This window comes from Meles meles, chromosome 13, assembly GCF_922984935.1.
Source record: "Meles meles chromosome 13, mMelMel3.1 paternal haplotype, whole genome shotgun sequence".
Classification (NCBI taxonomy): domain Eukaryota; kingdom Metazoa; phylum Chordata; class Mammalia; order Carnivora; family Mustelidae; genus Meles; species Meles meles.
In genome coordinates, this window is record NC_060078.1 from 54,590,364 (window position 1) to 54,610,358 (window position 19,995).

At 42.6% G+C, this 19,995-nt stretch overlaps 1 protein-coding gene across 2 annotated transcripts in view; it reads left to right on the forward strand.

Annotated features, from left to right (window-relative positions):
• Positions 1-19,995, forward strand: part of PLCE1 (phospholipase C epsilon 1) — a 319,088-nt gene that overhangs the window by 280,357 nt on the left and 18,736 nt on the right. Inside the window, exons 21-28 of one of the 2 annotated variants that reach the window (XM_046026766.1) lie at positions 2,529-2,567; positions 3,496-3,617; positions 4,536-4,653; positions 9,126-9,257; positions 11,738-12,028; positions 15,615-15,778; positions 17,048-17,309; positions 19,796-19,914. In XM_046026766.1, the coding sequence (XP_045882722.1) occupies positions 2,529-2,567; positions 3,496-3,617; positions 4,536-4,653; positions 9,126-9,257; positions 11,738-12,028; positions 15,615-15,778; positions 17,048-17,309; positions 19,796-19,914 (1,247 nt within the window). The remainder of the gene's footprint in view (positions 1-2,528; positions 2,568-3,495; positions 3,618-4,535; positions 4,654-9,125; positions 9,258-11,737; positions 12,029-15,614; positions 15,779-17,047; positions 17,310-19,795; positions 19,915-19,995) is intronic. The other variant, XM_046026767.1, reaches the window with a different exon arrangement.

A 19,995-nucleotide genomic window follows, 5' to 3' on the forward strand; every position in this document is an offset into this window, starting at 1 on the left:
CCTGTTCTGTAAGGAGTATAGAAAAAAAACAAACAAAAAACAGCATTTCACTTTCTCCTCTCCTTGGTTCTCACATCACTAAACCAACAAGATATTTCCGTCTGGTTTCACCAAACAGGCAAAATATGGCTGATGGCTAATGCCACAATACAAATATCGCATGAATGAAGTTACCTACAGATTACAGGTGAAGAGTTCCTCTTCATGAGAATTAGATTTCACGTGTGTCTCATGGTACTAAATTGGTTATAGATTGCAAAATGTTTTCTAGGTACCATTGCTGATGGTAAACAGTTTCATTTCAGCAACTTTTGAAAAGCAATGTAATTGCCAGAGTTTCTATTTATATAAATAACATTGCGTGTATAGAATAAATTACGTCTGTCAGATCACTGTTTTGCTAATATGTAGATATGTCCAGACCAGCAATCATTTACCATTGGCATTAAGACAGCCATGCTACCCTTCTCCAAATACCTGCTTCTCATGTTCCAGGACGGCCTGCCCCCAAGTTCTGTCAGGTTCCTTGACATTCCTTCAGGGCCAGGAGGTACAGCCCAGTCTCCTTTTGCCTCCCAGATACGATCCTAGTCTATGTCCATTTAGTATTTGTCCTTCAGTAATAGCTGGTTGTTTCATACTATCCACTAAGAGCCCAATTTACTTGACTTGAAATTTACTTGACATGAATGTCAGATAATGTGAGGGGCGCATACTCTAATGGGAAGGTAAAAAGAGGGGGGAAATGAAAAGGAATCAAGATAACTTACTGAATCCTATTCCTGAAAAGTTGTGGGAATATAAATATTCTTATATTGACTTATTCTTCCCCGTGGAACTCTATTATAATTATGATGATATTGTCCCAGAAGAACAAATTTATTCAAATAAGAAACAAAAACCACATACGCTTCAGATATCAACCAATCCAGATGTCATTTGCCCCTGTGAGAAGTTAGTTCCTTGGAAGTTATATTCACTCTCGATCATAAATTACTCCTATGTTTTTTCTATACTTTTGAGAACAGAAAGAAGGGACTGTTCTTAATTATTAGTATTAATATTATATGAAAGTTTTTGATATGCAAATAACAAAATGATCAGGTATTTATTTATTTCAGTTAGGAGAGTAAAATTATAAGCCATACTCCACTGACTGTCTAAAATCGTTGGATGTTTGTTTAAAGCCTGACTGTGCTGGGATGGGGGATACATTGGGGGGCCTCACTAAGTCCTGCTTCAATAAACTATGAGACGCTGGGTCAATGCCCTATCTCCACTCTAGGCCTCATGACCCTCAGCTGTGTAATGAAAAGCTTCTGTTTGGTGTTGGCTGGTGTTCTCCCTTCTTCTAGCACTGACACCTAAGGTCTATGACAGCTGAAGGCCACTGCCTGCCACCACATGGATATTTCCCACTTCATTGACAGATTCCTCCGCCTGGCTGATTCCCAAACAGGCTTTGTGGCTTTCCCATGTCTAGTGTAAGCTGGTCGTGTTGAGGCTTCCTTGTGCTTCTGCTAAATGCCCTGTCAGTCTTTCAGTCTTGGTTGTGGTTTGTGTAGTGCCTCACTCACCTCTGTGCGATTCCTCTACCAGCTTCACATCCTCTAGCTAAGATGAGATGGGAATGGACACCTGCCTGCTATGGATAGAACCATTTGGAGCTTCCTAGGGGGACCTCAGAGGTTTCTCAGCCTCTTGTAATGATGGGTCCCTCTGAGAAGGAAATGAGAAATTGTGACCACTCCTCTCAGAAAAAGAAACATGCTCTCAAAATTCTGCATACAGTTGCAGGAGGGTGGCTGGCCTTCTGAGGCCCTCGCAGACATCCCAAGGGAAGAGCTCATCTGTAGAATCTGGGTGGCCTAGTTTATCTCTGGAACAGCTCTGGTCCTCAGTGTTCATGTCTATAAAACGAGAGAATTAGTCTAAAACCTCTTTGGGCTGTAAAAATGTGATGATTCCTAACCACAAAATTAATTCCAGAAGATCTAAAGGAAGTTGCCCATGAGGCCCACGTGTTTCAGGAATTCCTTCTCTGCCTTTTGGCCAGTTAGTTCTTCATGAGTGTCTAGTTAATTAAGTTCCATTAACTAAATATAGATTAATTTTCTTCCAACCTTGCTGTTTATCTTGACTAGCTTTGAACAAGCATCAGAGTACAGATTTGAACTTGTGACAATACAGACATTCTATGACAGTGACTGCATGATTCCAGCAAATTAATCCATGTCTGTCCATGTGATATAATGCATTACTGGGAATGTTATGACAGTCAGTAACTGAAAATAGGTAATGTGAATGTGGCAGTGTGATTAACACTAAAAATGTTTCTTTTATTCCTAGCCCTTGCATCCCTAACGGTCAAAATATTAAATCAATAGAGGATTTCTTGTTTTCATTTCTCTTATAATCTAAGCTATTGTTATTTATGCTTTGCTTCATACCTTAGTTTAATATATCTGGCTTTTTGTCTTAATTTTCCTTACTTTTATCCCCTTTCTGGTTCTGTTTTTCCATAGCAGATGTCCTTACTGCTTCTTCTGCTCCTAACAGTCAGGAAGGTAAAGCCATTTGAATGGGACATTTTAACTGCATGAATGTCAGCATTGTGTCCAATTTTTTAGGCCTTATTAGCATGATGAAATTGTGTTACTTACATGAGTAAAAATTTAATAAAATGATGGATCTCATTTATTTCTTGGCAGCCTGCATGGCCCTTACTTGGTATGAGGATATTTTGGCCTAGGCATATATGGTCTGATGAAATAGTGAAACTTGAGTGAGAAATGAGAGCATTCTTATTTTTCATTTTAAAAGAGCATAACTGTAATGTACATTTAACACCTTTAAAGTCATTTTGAATAGAAATATCAAAACAAGAGCAACGTTTATCTGTCATGCTTTAGCTGTTGTTAGATATATGTTAATTTCTATCCTTGAGGTTTTTGCTTAATAAATTCATAAACAATTATTAAAACTTTACTTGCCAGTTAAGTAGAATTTTGAAAACTGCATTGCAAATAACAGTATCTCTTTTCCCCAGGTCTTGACATTTCTAAAGGTAAAAGAAGCTAATAGCTTCATTTTAAAGTGAGAGTGATTAACTCCTGTATGCACCATCTAGAAGTACTTCTACTACTAAGTTATCCCCAGACTTGGGTGCTGAGGCTTCTGACACAAGGGTATCTAATGTAAGGTTTGCATGGTCCTAATGATCTGTATGGACATGAGCCTTCTCATTTAGATTATGTCTGTAGGGTACCAAAACTACTTGTAAATGAGTCCATTCAATCCAAAATAAATATATCATTGACCACATTTAACAGATTTTTAAAATAACACTCCAAGCCATAATTTTGGTAACATGTAGCCAGAGCCTCAGTCTTAACAGATAAGCATGAGTGTCTGGATATCCTTGAATGATGTAGACATAGCTCGTAAGTGAAGCATTGGGTTCTCCTTTGCTGAAGCCTGCCCACTTATTTTCAGACAACATTCTAGAAGACAGACCTGAAAATAAATCATGTAATGACAAGCTTCAGTTTGAGTATAATGAAGAAATCCCCAAGAGGATAAAGAAAGCAGATAACTCTGCCTGCAACAAAGGAAAGGTGGGTGAATGGTTTCTGTTCAGTTACTCTTAGGCCATGGCACTCCTGTCATTTGCGGGTGAAATTTCACTCCCTCCCTGTCCCTTTCCTTCATGTTTCCTCCTCGCTTTCTCTTAGATGCCAAAGCCCACATGGTGATGCTGTGGGACACACACCTGCCATTTGTAGAAGGTTGGTCACTGGTTCATCCAACCAGTGGTTGCAGAAGCATACAGTGTTGCAGGCACTGCAGTGGCAGGCACAGAAGGTGGTTTAGTGATGGAGACAAGTACCTAAACAGAGCTTGTAGCTCTGTGACTACACAGTGTTATCGGAACATCAGGGGGATGATGTCAGAAAAGAAGATTTGGCCAAGCAGACAAAAACAGGGCATTTTAGGCCAAGAGGACAGCCAGCGACATGCAAAGAATTTCTAGAATTTTTAAAGTGTTTGGGATGACCAAGCCAATAAACAGGACCCAAACTGTTAAGTGCTCATGGAGGAATGATAAGGAGAATGGAAATCTAAATGAGACACCCAGATTCTGCCTTCAAGTGCCTCACACCATGTAGACTCTGAGAAGATCTGCAGACACAGTTGCAGGGACACTGTTGGCGAGCCAGATAATAAAGCCAAAAATCTGAGCCCTAGAGCTGCATACTCAATCATGCCTCATTCAACAAGCATGCACTGACTGTTCCACATTTAAGACACTGGACTGTGCCCCAAGGGAAGATGAAGGATGAGTTAGGCTCATTGCTGGCTATCGGAAAGTTCTGACTCTGGGAAAGGTGTTGGGACTTTTGTGTGTAGATGGATACAGAGCAATGTGAAACACACTGAAGACATGAGAAAGGAACAGACAAAGATCTTTGGGGATTCAGAGGTGGGTGGGCATACACTTCCTGTGTAAACTGCTATCATTTTTCCCTTGATAGGTTTATGACATGGAATTGGGAGAAGAATTTTATCTTCCTCAGAATAAAAAGGAAAGCAGACAGATTGCACCAGAGCTTTCTGACCTTGTCATCTATTGCCAAGCTGTAAAATTTCCAGGTAAGGGTGGGCAGTATCATCTACAACATGTAAAGATACCAAAAGATAAAAATGTGCTGTTTATCTAATTGGACATTGCAAATGCTTTTGAAATAACCAAATTGTGTGACCGAAGTTACTGTGACACTACCTCCTAAATATTTATTAATATTATTATTATTATTAATTAGCTTTGATGGTCATGAGGAAAAATACCATGAAATGTTTGTTTTCTAGATATCATATCTTTTTATAATAGTTAATGATAATAATGATATTCATAACATCTAATAGCTAAAATTTAGTAGGCCCTTCAGTAGCAGGCTTTGTGAGAAGTATTTGACAACACAGTGACTGACTTCCTAATAATGCTGTGAGGTAGATGGGTTTATCCCCATTTTTAAATAAAACGAAAGATGGGTTTATCCCCATTTTTAAATAAAACGAAATCTGAGACACATCGGTCCAAGGTTTCACAATGTATCAGCTAAGACTCTTCTGTTTGAAAGTGGTAGAGAAATTGACTTAAGCAAAAGGGAAATGTGTTGGCTCCTGTATTGAAACATGAAGGGATACACAAGTTTCAGGTATAGCTTGATCCAGGGCTTCTCCTTCCCCATTTCTCCCTCTGCCTCCTTTGGATTGGGCCTGTTCCCTTGTGGTGGCATGGTGGCTGCCGCAGGCTAACACCACATGTTTCCAGATCAGCTTCCATCTTACAGCCTCTTCCAGAAATTTCAGCACCCATCTCATTGTTTTCCATTGAGTCCTTTGCCCATTCCTGAACCAGTGCCTGTGACCCAGGGAATGGAGAGCTCCGACAACCTAGGGCCTATGGCACATTCCCCATCTCTGAGCTGGGTAGTGAGGCTCTACCCGAACCACAGGGGCAAGGGTGGGATTTCAGTGGGAGAGTAAGTTTCCCCAACTTGCTATTTCTAGAAGTACAGCGAACTTCATGAATCATCATTCATGAACCATTCCTCCCCCGAAAAACATGCATTTCAGTTAATATGAGGCAGAACTGTGATCCTGAAGCCTATTTTCAAAGCCCTGCTCTTGATCCTTACACAATTCTGTCCCTCTTGTTGAGGGATGATCTCAGTGCGCTCACCCAATTGCATCCCACAAATGGGGCAGCAGGGGTTGCAGGGCAAATGGGAGAGTCCATAAATATATGGAAGTCAGAAAAATTCATCTCCTTAGACTCTGAAAAAGGATCCCCTTGTGCAAAATTTCTAAGGATGGGAGAGCAGCTGGAATCAGGAGATTCATCTAAATGTTGGGAAATGGGGTTTATAAACTTAGTTTGGAGCGGGGCGGGGCGTGGGGGTGGTTAACATTTCGGCCCTGCATGGGAATGCAGATCCTGGCCTCCTAAGGATCTCACACTTCTCACACTCTACCCTGCACACAGTCTACCCTGCACACAGGACAAAGGGATTAGGCTAAAAAGTAGGTAAAACTGGTAATAGTGGTCTTTTCACACAATGGAAAAAAATCACAGATAGAACATCCTCAGTTTCAAGTTCTCTCCCCCAAACTGTTTTTAAACTTTTGGCAGCTTCTGCTGCTTATCTGATAGCAAATGCCATTGAGGAAGATATGAATTAATAAGTAGCAATCAGAGTTTTCAAAGAAATGTATGAACCTAGCTATTTAGGTTTAGTTTCACAGAGTGTGACTTTCTGTCACGTAAGTACGATATGATCATATTTGCAGCTGGGGAAACCATACGCATGTGGGATAAAATCCTCTTCCTGCCAAGGAGCCTCATGGCCTGCGTGTCCTTTATGATGGAACACCTGTGAGGACCACTGCCTTCACAAACCAAGAATCACTCACATGCTTACATTCGAGAATCACTGCTTCTCTTGTTCTTTATCAATTCAGCGGCCACCACACCCAAGCCATTCTACGGGCTTTGTCTTTTCTTCTGAAGCACAGATTAAAGAGCACAAATTCCCAAAGATACTTGAAGTCACTGTGAAAGAAAGTTTCTGTACCAGTAGAGAATTGTGGGAGAGTCAAAAGGTCACTGGGTCCAGCTTCTGACTCAAGGCACAGGCTAAGGGTTATTTGGCTTATGTTTAAAATTCCAAGAATGCTGTTTTTGTTTTTGTTTTTTTTAAGTGTTTATATAGCACATGTTCTTTATAGGTATACTACATTTAATTTTGTTTTGGGTTTGTTTGAGGTTTTTTGTGATTGACGTTTCTTACCTTTTTTCTCCCCAAGTTTATTTCCTTTCAAAATTAACTAAACCATGCTACCAGAATCATTGTCCTAAGAGCTTTTAAATATTTATGGTTATTATGCTTTGTTTCGTTGCTCATGGGGAAAACACCATAAAATGTTTATTTCACTACACTATCCATTTTAATTTTGCTACATTACCAATTTCAATGCATCTCACCTTTACCATTGCAAGTCCCTTCCAAGGAGCCACATGCAAAAAAAAAAAAAAACAAACAAACTTCAGAGCAGTGAGGCACCACGAAGATCATGTGGTATGACCTTCCTCAGAAGTAAAATTAATTTCCCCAAGATCATGAACCTGCTTCAGTGGCAGAACTCAACTCCTCAGTGACCTTGACAGGACAGTTATGTAACTTCTTTTTTTTTTATTTAAGATTTTATTATTTATTTATTTGAAAGACAGAAATTACAAGTAGGCGGAGAGGCAGGCATAGACAGAGAGGGGAAGCAGGCTCCCTGCTGAGCAGAGAGCCCGATGCGGGGCTCCATCCCAGGACCCTGGGATCATGACCTGAGCCGAAGGCAGAGGCTTTAACCCACTGAGCCACCCAGGGGCCCCCTTTTTTTTTTAAAAAAAGATTTTATTCATTTATTTGGCAGAGAGAGATCACAAGTAGGCAGAGAGGCAGGCAGAGAAGAGAGAGAAACAGGCTCCCAGCTGAGCAGAGAGCCCAATGTGGGGCTTGATCCCAGGACCCTGAGATCATGACCTGAGCCGAAGGCCGAGGCTTAACGCACTGAGCCACCCAGGTGCCCCAGTTACGTAACTTCTCTGCACTTCCAATTCCTTATCAGTTACTTCTCTGGGCCTCCCCAGATTCCTTCCCTTTTCTTGACCACCCAGCCCTTGTTTTCTTTCTTTCTTACCCCAAGGGAATGACCAGGTTCTTCACAAAAGGGCCCACATGCCCTTTGACATGTGCCAGGATGTGTGCAAAAATGCCAGAATGTCAAATAAATAAATAAATAATCTTAAAAAAAAACAAAAAAAAAAACACTGCTAGAATGAATAGGCCCCTTCCTCTAGCCCCTTGGAGAAAACCTGCTGTTAAATCATTAGGCACAGGGCAAAATTCAGACAAATTTTTAAAATAAAGCATGAGAACCTCCTAGTCCAAGTGTGTGCATCTTTGTGGTTACAGATACTTAAGAGGAAAAAAAAAAATCAGAAGCCCCACGGCTGCTATGAACTGAGCACTTTCTCTGAGCAAGACACTCTGCAGAGTACGTGCATGCACATGAGCTCATTCAGCCCTAACCACAACCCTTTACAGGTGAGGAAGGAGTGGTGCAGAGAGGCTAAGTCCTTTATGTGAGGTGACACCACTAGGAACAGGGAGTAAACCCCAGCGTCTGTGCTCTTATTAAGCACCGCCTTAGCCCGTCTTTGCCGATGTTCTTGGAAGGCGTATTTTCATCTCAAAGAGGACCTCCTGACCACTGCTTCAACTGAAGGAGTGACTTTCCAGTGGTATAATTGTACACGCTGAAGGGTTTGGAGGCAACTCTGGCTTCCTGGATGCTTTTAAAGGACTCTCCCTGCACTGGAGCCAGATCCGCCTTCATTTCCTCATTCAGCAAATCCCATGAAGTTCCTGCTGACCCCTGGGCTCTGTGCCAGGCGGGAAGGGTCAGGCAGTGGTGAGATTAGGAGTAAAAGCAAGCGAAGCCATGAACCATCAGGATTGTCACCACAGCATTTCCCACCGAACCCTCAGGCTAACCCTGTGAGCACGTTCCTGTCATCACACCCATTTCATGGATAAGGAAACTGAGGAACAGAGAAGGGAGACGTTAAGCCAACCTGCCACTAGCAGGAACTGAACCAGACAGTGTGACGCTGAAGCTCGGGCTTTGACTCATTCTTTCATCGCTCTGAGTTGAGTAATTAGGTTCTGATAATTAAATACTGACGGGGGAACTTTCTTTTCCTGCAGTTTTTCAAAATCTTTCTGGTGTACAATCAAATGGGTGTGTGTGTGTGTGTGTGTGTGTGTGTGTGTGTGTGTGTGTGATTTTGTGATGATCTTGCCACATTTGCCTCCAGAGAGAGAGAAGCTTTGCTACCATGCCTGCAATGCTATTATTAACTACGCTAAAAATGCTAGTAGGTCTTCTGTCCCGAGGCTGCAAGGGAGTAGTAGGACTTCAAAATAAACAGTAACGGGGATGGAAAATGTTGAGTTCCCTTGCTTGTAGTTTTTGGCTTATTTATTTTCATTTTATGGGAACAGGCCTGTCAACTCTAAATGCATCTGGCTCTAGCAGAGGAAAAGAAAGGAAAAGCAGGAAGTCCATTTTTGGCAACAATCCGGGCAGAATGAGCCCTGGGGAGACAGCATCGTTTAACAAAGCATCTGGAAAAAGTAAAGTCACCTTCTTCCAATATTTTGGCCCAATTCTGCATGCTGGATGACTCCAATGCTTGACCGTCTAAGCACTTCCCTTGAACTTTAATTTCTTTTTTTATGTTCATGAATGTTGTGTTATCTAAGTGTGATACCAATATATTTAAAATTACAAATTTACACTCTTAACTTCCTAAAAAATAACATTTCACTGAAGACGTTCTAACAGTGTTTGCCTCAAAAGTAAAAATTGGAGCCACCTTGGAACATTCTAGTTGTTCTTGGAACTCTTCATCCTTATAACTCTTCATCCTTATAACTTCAGAAGATATATCCATTTTATTTCTAATTACTTTTTATTATAAAAGTAATAAATTCCCATAGTTAAAAACCCAAACATTTCAGAGTATTATTAAAATTCCTTTCCACTCTCCATGTCCCAGTTCTACTCCCCAGAGGTAACCACTGTTAAGTTTATTGTGTTTTGTTCAAGAAAAATAAGATTCTTTTTAAGATAATCCAAATGGGATATAGCTGAACATACTTGGATAACATTTTTTTTCTTGAGGTCAAATTTGTATGTAACATTATATTAGTTTCATGTGTACGACATAGAATTTGATCTTTGCATGCACTGCAAAGTGATTCCCACAATAAATCTAGTCAGTTACCATCCATCACCATACACTTGACCCCTTCACCCATTTCACCCACCCCACCTCTCTCCCCCTTCAGTAACCACCAATCTGCTCTCTGTATCCAGGAGATTTGCTTGGTTTTCTGTGTTTGTTTTGTTTTTTTATATTTCACATATGAGTGAAATCATGCAGTATTTGTCTTTCTCTGACTTATTTCACTTAACATTATATCCTCAAAATCCATCCATGTTGTTACAAATGGTGGGATCTCCTTCATTTTTATGGCTGAGTAGTATTCTGCTGTGTATATGTATCCCATGTCTTCCTTATCCGTTCATCCTTCAGTGGACACTTAGGTTGTTTCCATATTTTGGCTGTTGTGAATAATGCTACAGTGAACATTGGGGTGCATGTATCTTTCGGAATTGTTGTTTTTATTTTTTTCAGATAACTATATCAGAATTGGTTTAGCTGGATCATATGGTAGTTCTATCTTTAATTTTTTGAGGAAATTCCATACTGTTTTCCATAGTGGCTGCACCAGTTTGCAATAACCAACAGTGTGTGAAGTTTCCTTTTCTCTACATCCTCTCCCACACTCGTTATTTCTTGTCTTTTTGATCATAGCCATTCTACCAGGTGATATCTCATTGTGGTTTGGGTTTGCTTTTTCTTGGTGATTATTAATGTTCATGTTCCCAGGTGCCTGTTGGCCCTCTGTGTGTCTTCTTTGCAAAAATGTCTGCTTAAATCCTCTGCCCATTTTTTAAACAAATAGATTTTTTTTGCTCCTGAGTTATTTGAGTTCTTTATACACTTCAGCTATTAACCCCTTATCAGATATATGATTTGCAAATATTTTCTCCCATTCAGTAGATTCACTGCGCAGAAGTATTTCAGTCTGATCTAGTCCCACTTGTTTATTTTTCCTTCTGTTGCCTTTAATTTGGAGACAGATCCAAAAATTCAACACCAAGATTGATGTAAGGAAGCTTATTGCCTTTGTCTTCTTCTAAGAGTTGTGTGGTTTCAGGTCTTACATTCAAGTCTTTAAACAACTTCAATTTAATTTTTCGTGTATGGTGGAAGATAATGGTCTAGTTTCACTCTTTTTGCATGTAGATATCCAGTTTTCCCAACACCATGTATTGACGAGACAATCCTTTCCCTGTTGTGTATTCTTGCCTCTGTGGTCACAAATTAATTGACCATATTTATGTGGGTTTATTTCTAGACTCTCTATTCTGTTTCATTGATCTGTGTCTCTGCTTTTATGCCAATACCATATTAGTGTCATTACTATAACTTTGTAGTATAGTTTAAAATCAGGGAGACTTGTATAACTTTTATACTTGCTGTAAATTTCCTCATAGCTTTCTGTGCATATCTACCTTATTCTCCTTAAAGTCCCCATGGTGTTCTGTTGTGTGGATAGACTGTCCTTTATTTAACTGCTTCCTTGCATTTAGGTTGCTTTCTGCGGGGTGAGCGTGGGGTGGTAATGGCAGCAGTTTGGGAGTTTTCAGTTTTGGGGTTTTGTTTTGTTTCGCCATCTTAAAGGAAAAAAACAGTGCTGGAGTGAACACCGTTGGGGATGTGTGGTTGTGTATTTGGGCAAATTTATCCACAGAATAGATGAGATACCGAGGCATAGGACTTCCGGGCTTTTGATTTAAATTAGCGTTGTTACACTCATCTTAAGACACACTCGCTATCATTTTGTTTCAAGGCAGCAGACTAGCTCACAAGAAACAGGCAAGATGTGTTATGATTGCCTATTGGGATGTTGTTCAGATTTATCTTTCTAAAAATTTGTAAAGTTTTCTGCACTAATCTGAGGCTAATCTTTTGGGGGTTTAGGTTCCTGTGAAGGAATGCGGCAGGCCTGGGAGGAGTCTTCTTCCCCCCTCAACCCAACCACATCCCTCAGCGCTATCATTAGAACTCCCAAATGTTACCATATCTCATCGCTGAATGAAAATGCCGCCAAACGTCTGTGTCGCAGGTATTCTCAGAAACTGATCCAGCACACCGCCTGTCAGCTGCTGAGGACTTACCCGGCTGCCACCCGCATCGACTCCTCCAACCCCAATCCCCTCATGTTCTGGCTCCATGGGATACAGCTTGTGGCGCTCAACTACCAGACAGATGGTAATGGGCCTGCTTCACCCAGAAGGGTGCCTCCCCGCCTTTCTCCTCTGCATCTTCTGTTTCAGCAAATGTAGTGCAACAAGCAAGATTGTTTGAAGGGGGGCAGTTTCCACACGGGGGCACACCATATGCAAGGGGTAGAGTACAGATGACTGAAAACAGAAGTGAATTTGATAAAGAATTGTGCCCTGGATGTTTTGATTAAGGCAATAGATAAGAACCATGAAGCGGCCCCTAATTATCTCCTGTTCCTGCCCCCTTTTTAAAAGCATTTTTTTAAACATTTGACGGCTCTTGATAGGGCTGTGTCCAGTTTGGTTTTTTTTTTTTTTAAAGATTTTATTTATTTATTTGACAGAGAGAGAGATCACAAGTAGGCAGAGAGGCAGGCAGAGAGCCCGATGCGGGGTTGGATCCCAGGACCCCGAGATCATGACCTGAGCCGAAGGCAGCGGCCTAATCCACTGAGCCACCCAGGCGCCCCTGTCCAGTTTGTTTTTAAAGATCTTTGAGGTAGAGATTTCCTCAGACCCCTTAGTAAGTTCTCTTGCTAAGCTTTTGTTCTTGCTGTCAAAAAGTAGTGTGGCTTCAAACACTTGGCACGTTAAAACCATTTGAGCTTCTTGCCTTCCCTTTGAGATTGAGATAGAGAATAATGGTCGGTGTTCTAGGAGTGGCTAACACAAAGAAACCAGAATGGACCACATGAACAGAGAGAGTAATGTCTGTGTTTCCCCACTGGGGATGAGACTCTCCTGACCGGGGAAACCAATGAGACCTAAAACTCCAGGTAAGAGCTACCATTTACGGCAGGCTCACCATGCCCCAGGCACTGTGCTGAATTCTTGGACCCCCTCCCATTATCTCGTTTAATCTTCACAGCAACCCTACAAGGTAGGTACCTTTAGGATCCCCATTTCTCAGATGAGCAAACCAAGGCACAGAGCGGTTAATTTGTTCCACATTACAGAATGATTTATAATAATAGATTCAAGGATTATATGAGTTTAGAGGATAAAGTGTTTTGTTTCCACTTGATTGGGGGAGGAGTGAGGAAGCTACAGAGGACGAGGAAAGAATAAAAGAAGTGTTTAAGTGTTTTCTAAAAACTCATTCAAAAACCAGTCTTTCCTTTGAAGAGTGGAGCGGCCTCCCCATTCCTCTCACGTGAGCCCAATCAGATCCTCATTAACCGTGCTGACCTATCAGCACAGCCCTGTCTCCAGCCAAGTTCAAACCTGGGACCACCGAGCAGCCTGGTACTGGTGCCAACAGGGTCCATCTGTGGTTGACCCCACAGATATATGGTCACAGATACCAGTCCTGTTTTTATGCCCTTTAATATTTGTTTCTTTCAATTGATATTAAGTAAGCCAATGCAAGTGAAGTACCATACTTAACATAGTGCCTGGCACATAGAAAACATTCCACAAACATTAACTGTCGTAAGTGTTTTTTGATAAGTTATGAAAACAGTAAGATTTGGACTCACAAGTGGAAATAATAATGAAATATTTTCAAAGTTGTAAAAATTTCTTTTCAATCTGTCCCAAGTGACTTGTGGGTTCACATCTCTAGCCCTGTCCTTAGTTCTGTGTCCACTGGTCCCCTTGGTTATTATGATCCTGAAATATTTTAAGTAAACTGAAATAACTAGCAAAATGGTTTTCTCAAGGAAATGGAAATACATTTGGTTTGGGATGTGTCCTTTCTCCTGAAGTGCCAAGGCTGCTGCAGACGTACTGGCTACGCTGACGGCAGAGGAAGCCACGGCTGAAGAGGACACAGGAACGGCCCCTCCTTCCCCTCCCCCACCCCCTGCAGTCTGAACCATGCACTGAGCTTGCCCCGAGGCCTCCACTCACCCCAGAAGATTTCTCTTTTGTGCCCAGTCAAGCCAGAGAGTGTGTTGGAGCTCCTGCACTCAGAGGGGGCAGATGGCTGTGTTATGCAGTCCATCAAGTTTCTCTGCAAAAGCTTCCAGCTCCCAGGAGGGAGAGCCATAGATCCTCTCTTGATTTCAATACGGCAAGCAATGACAAACATCTCCTCACACTGCACAGAGCATGAGCTACATGCAGCGTCAGGGTGTTCATCTGCAAAAATAGTCTTCTTTCCTCAAATTGAGGGTGGAGCCACATTGCACAAACTAGGTGCTCAATAAATGCGTGCTGCACTGAGCTGAAACAGATTATCTCTATTAGCCCTGCTGCAGTCTGAACCTGTGGTTCCTGATTTTTGGTCCAGATCTCTTCTAGGTATTTCTCTGTGGGTGTGAGTCCAAATAGATAAGAATCAACATTGGAGTCATTATTTTTTAATTTTTGAAAAGAATTTCTAGGTTAGGGAGTGCTTGATTTTCCATGAAATGCCCCAACCCAAAAACAGAACCCCCTCCCGTTGTCCCTTTAGTCTCCAGATATTTTCTATGGATCTCATCTACCTTACCACTTCCTGAAATTCAGGGAACTCTGATGCCACAAAGGGGTGTCCATAGACTTAGGCTGATCTCTTCCCAGGAACTCTAACAGCTCCTTCAACTCCTGGAAGGTGTACAGTTATCTAGAACCAGGAGTAGCCCACGTCTCCTCAATAAAACCAACTCTTGAGCTGGGAAACTCACCTGAACCTGGTGTGCAGACAGACCCCGGTTGTTGCTGGCAACGGTCCTGCACATGGCTCCAGCCAACCTCCATGTACCCGGAAAAATGTTACACACGAGACAAGTGAAGGCCAGCTTCTCCTTGCTCCATGGTGCTGACCACACTTTTCCTTAATGTTGGTCCATGTAGCAAAGTTCACTCTGCACATGGGAGGAATCTATCAGAGGGAACATTTGTCAGGTGTGTCTCATAAACTGCTCATTTGGGCCACTTTTATACAGACTTGTGCCATTGGATGAGCCTTTGAATGTGGAAGAGCCTGCAAGTGCAGGGGTCCAGTCATTCATCAGAGAACATGCCAAATAAAATTTGGCCACCAGACACTGGAAGCTGTTGTGAGAGTTCCAGGCGTTTACGACTGAGGGGACTAGGGACATGATGGAAGTACATTTCATAGGGAAGTACTACTATTAAAAAAGAGAGAGAGATGTATTGCAATTTATGGGTTGAAACTGAGATTACAAAGACAGTTTTTTAAATTTTTCTGGCTATTCTCTGCACCTTTCTTGTATTCCTAAGATTTCATCTTCTTTTTGAAAAAGCCAGGAGTATTCATACAATTGTCTGCAATGTTTGGTGCGTGGGGATCAGAAAATGCCATTATTCCTTTCCAAATTTCAGTACAAAATGAGGTATTTCATGGATTTTTCTGGATGGATGTTGTGAATTTTTATTTGCATGAGTTTTTAAGTGGCAGAATGTGGGATGGAGCGCGAGCTCCGTAGAGGCTGGTCCCGCGTCTCGTCACCGGCTGTGCCTCAGGTGCAGTCAGCACATGGTCTATGCCGTGAATGTGTAGTTATCTCTTCTTCATGCTTCAGCTTAGGGGAAAATGGATCCGAAGTTCTTTTGAGCTTAAAAGTAAATGTATGAGATGACACGTGAGCCACCAAGTAACAAGCAATTTTGACTTTATCTTGCAGATCTCCCCTTACATTTAAACGCTGCCATGTTTGAGGCCAACGGTGGCTGTGGCTATGTTCTGAAGCCCCCAGTTCTGTGGGACAAGAGCTGTCCCATGTATCAGAAGTTTTCACCCTTGGAAAGAGACCTGGACAACATGGAGCCTGCCGTCTATTCCTTAACTGTAAGCATGGGCTCTGTTGTCAGACCATAGTAAGATCTGTAAGACTTCCTGAATACGAACTGGTCTTGAATTCAAGTCATTACAAAGGTCTTGTGTCACCGTCTTGTTCATGCAGATTTTGTTCCCAAAAGAATGTCTTTACCTCTCAGAAAGCAGTGGCTATGGTTTCGATACGCTTTCACTAGGCCCTGTATCTGCAAGAGCCCAGTCTGTGAACTTATGAGGTCCCGGCTTCACCTGCATATTGATAATGGTAATTCTGTCCTCCAGCCCCTGAGCATCATAACTATGAGTGGATCCCATAAACGTTGAGCTCCTGGTTAGAGCAGATCATCTTAAACTCTGACAAGTCCTTATAAGATCAGACAGGCCTCAATATGCAAATCAATTAAACCTCTTTTCTCCTTGCAGATTAACTATCATTCCTGGGCTTCTCCTTACTCCTTTTATTAACTAGTTAACTCGTCATCAGAACTCCACAGGCTGACCCTAACAGCTGAGCCCCAGTAGCTCAATACCCAGACTTATTCCCTGTTCTTTCACTCCTACTTAGTTGATAGAGAAACAAAACCACCAGATGGTGATAGAAAAATCAGGGAGGGACGAAGCTACCTCTTCTCTCCATCTTCACATCTTGTTTGGCTGGCTGCAAAGGAAGACTGCCAGGCAGCCTGTGCTCATGACACCTCAGAGCCCCAGGGGATCTCACTCACATGTGTTCCTCCCTCCCAAACTGCCTTTCACTGGCCCCAAGATGAGGGCAGCCGCCCCTTTCTGTTTGACCCTTTCAGCTGGAACCAAGTATAGTTCCATCTACTTACAGAAGGCTGTGGCTTAACTTTTAACAACATTCCCTGAGACTTGCATCAAAATTCAACTCTTCACGAAAAAGATTTGGGGTATATCAAATATATCCACCTAAAACCTTTTGAACAGAATGTTAGTACGATTCTCAGTTACATTGCCCGCAGTCCTTTTTCTCTTGCTTTCTTGAGAAACGCAATCATCTTGATTGCTTAGTGTTTGAAAGTAGTTGGTCATTTTCATAGCTGAAGGTTACAGTCAGGTGAATGCTGTGGACAAAATTGGCTTTCACTTGATTCCAGTCATGTGATGACCCAATTACAATCACTTTTTTTTTTTTTAGCAACTTTATTAACCATTTACCGCATTCATGCCAGAGTGTTCCCTGTCGTCTTGAAGGGAAGCGATGAAGCGCAGAGGTTGCTCTGTTCCTTTGACATCTTCGGATCCTTTTCTCCCCCTCAGATTGTCTCTGGTCAAAACGTGTGTCCAAACAGCAGCACGGGGAGCCCGTGCATCGAAGTCGACGTCCTGGGCATGCCCCTGGACAGCTGCCACTTCCGCACGAAGCCCATCCACCGGAACACTCTGAACCCCATGTGGAACGAACAGTTTCTCTTCCGGGTTCACTTTGAAGACCTCATATTTCTTCGTTTTGCTGTTGTGGAAAACAATAGCTCGGCTGTAACCGCTCAGAGAATCATCCCACTCAAGGCTTTAAAACGAGGTAGAATATAATCATTAAAATGCTAATCATTAGTGTAGCTACCTGATGGATGCCCCGGACTTCATGGTGCTCTTCCTACCACTGTGTGTGTGTGTGTGTGTGTGTGTAAAAGTTCCATAGTATACAGTTAAAATAAGAGGCACAAAGTAATAATACAGATTTCAACACTGTTGAAGCACATCTCAGAAGAGGTTTTTCTTTTACATCATCCTAAAATCACACATATTGACCACATCCCGTAAGAGCACAGCCTCTGCTTCTGCTCGTGTGGGGAGGAGTGTTTGTGCTCCCGTTCCCACACACCCCTTTCCGGTAGCGCCCACCACAGCCTGGCATGTTTAGAGCAGGGACCGACGTTAGGAGAGGAGCCCGAGGGGCACCAGGTGGCTCAGTCGGTAAGAGTAGGGGACTCTTGTTCTTGGGGGACCTGAGGTGAAGCCCTACCGGTGGGTCTAGAACTTACATTAAAAAATTTTTTAAATAAAAAAAACAAAAAACAGAGAGAGAGGGGAGGAAAAGAGCCTGAGAGGAGGTGGGCTGAGGTATGCTTGTGGCATCAGCAGGCTGTGGTGGGAGTTGGCCCCAGCCTCATCCAGGGGCAGAACCTGGGGTGGGTATTGGGGCAGAGCAGGGGCGGTTGGAGAATGCTTAGCACAGGCTGGGGCTGTTGGCCTGAGGTGGTTCAGCCTCGCCAGGGATTCTTGGTAATAAAATGAGGATTCTGACTCAGTAGGTCTAGGATGGGGCGTGAGATTCTGCATGGCTAACAAGCTCCCAGGGATGCTGACCCTGCTGGTCTGCTCTGAGTACCAAGGTTCTAGTACATACTTCTTCCCACAACCACACTCCAACTGCCACAAGCACATGACAGGCTCGTACAGGCTCCTTGTGCTTTCCCTGCTTTTCTTCCTCACTATGCAAACAGCCCTTGGTCACTGCCTTAGTCAGCTCCGGCCACTGTAACAGAGCACAACAGACAGGGGGCTTAGACAGCAGACATGTCTTTCCTCACAGTTCTGCAGACCAGCGTGTTGGCAGGATTGGTTTCTCCCAAGGCCTCTCTCTCCCTTGCTTGCAGATGGCCACCTTCTCGCTCTGTCCTCACATGGTCATCCCTCAGTCTGTAGTGCGTGACTCCTGGTGTCTCTCTGTGTCTTTGTGCTAATCTCTTCATATAAGGACACCAATTATACTGGTTTAGGGCTCACCCTGATGACCCATTTTAACTTCCTTAAAGGCCCTAATCTCTTTAAAATCCCTACCTCCAGATACAGTCACGTTCTGAGGTCCTAGGAGTTAGAGCTTTAACATAAGAATTTGGAGAAGACAAATCGGTTCATAACAGTCATTACAGAAATGTGAGAAAGTACAGAGAAGCAAAAACAATTCTTTTTAACATCCATTCCCCATCCAAAATCATCACTTTTAGTGTATTTCTTTTGCAGGCTTTATTTCTCTGCCCATGTATTTATATACTATATGTAACATGCATACATATACATATTACATAATGTATTTTTTTTAAAGATTTTATTTATATATTTGACTCACAGAGATCACAAGGAGGCAGAGATGCAGGAAGGCAGAGAGAGAGGGAAGCAGGCTCCCTACTGAGCAGAGAGTCCAATGCGGGGCTTGATCCCAGGGCAGTATGATCATGACCTGAGCCGAAGGCAGAGGCTTTAACCCACTGAGCCACCCAGGCACCCCATAATGGATATTTTTAACAAATAGGCTTCCTACTAATCTTAGTGCTTCATACCTTACTGTTTCACTTCCTGGTGTATGACTTTTCATGTTGATAGCCATGGGCGTGACTTTTCATGTTGATAGCCATGCATCTTCATTACCACTTTTACTGGCTGCATGTTATTCTATTTTATACAAATATTCACACCATAACTTACTTAGCCAACCCCCTATTGTTGGAATATTATCCCTAAAACTGTTCTAAGAGGGAATATTTATAAAACGGTGACTGTAGATGACTTGATACAGAGGTGGTCAAGTTTTCCTAGTATATTTTGTTTGAGTTTAGGATTTTCACTTTGAGTCTACGTTAGAAACAGTACCTAGGCGGGGGCGCCTGGGTGGCTCAGTGAGTTAAAGCCTCTGCCTTCAGCTCAGGTCATGATCCCAGGGTCTCTGCTCAGCGGGGAGCCTGCTTCCTCCTCTCTCTCTGCCTGCCTCTCTGCCTACTTGTGATCTCTGTCTGTCAAATAAATAAATAAAATCTTAAAAAAAAAAGAAAAAGAAAAAGAAACAGTACCTAGGCAAGTTAGTTACCACTGGGTGACCCAGAACTGTCCCCAGGGATAGCAGTCTGCTAAGGAAAAGGCAACTCTTGGCTGCGTGCCTGCTGCCACTCCCCACCCATTGCAAGGCCGGATTTCCACCAACCGATGACTGCCCTCCCCGGGGTGTCTTCTGTGCAGAGCTCTGGGGTGCATGGCTAACAGGCTTCTCCCAATTCTGCATTATTCCAGGTTATCGGCATCTTCAGCTGCGAAACCTCCACAATGAAGTCTTGGAAATCTCTAGTTTATTCATAAACAGCAGAAGGATGGAAGAAAAGTCCTCCAGCAGTGCTGTGCCGGCCTCTTCGGTAATGAAGTTCTATTTCACTCAGCACATTTGCAAGGATTGCTACACTGTGGATAGGCTTTCTTGCAGCACAGGAACCTGG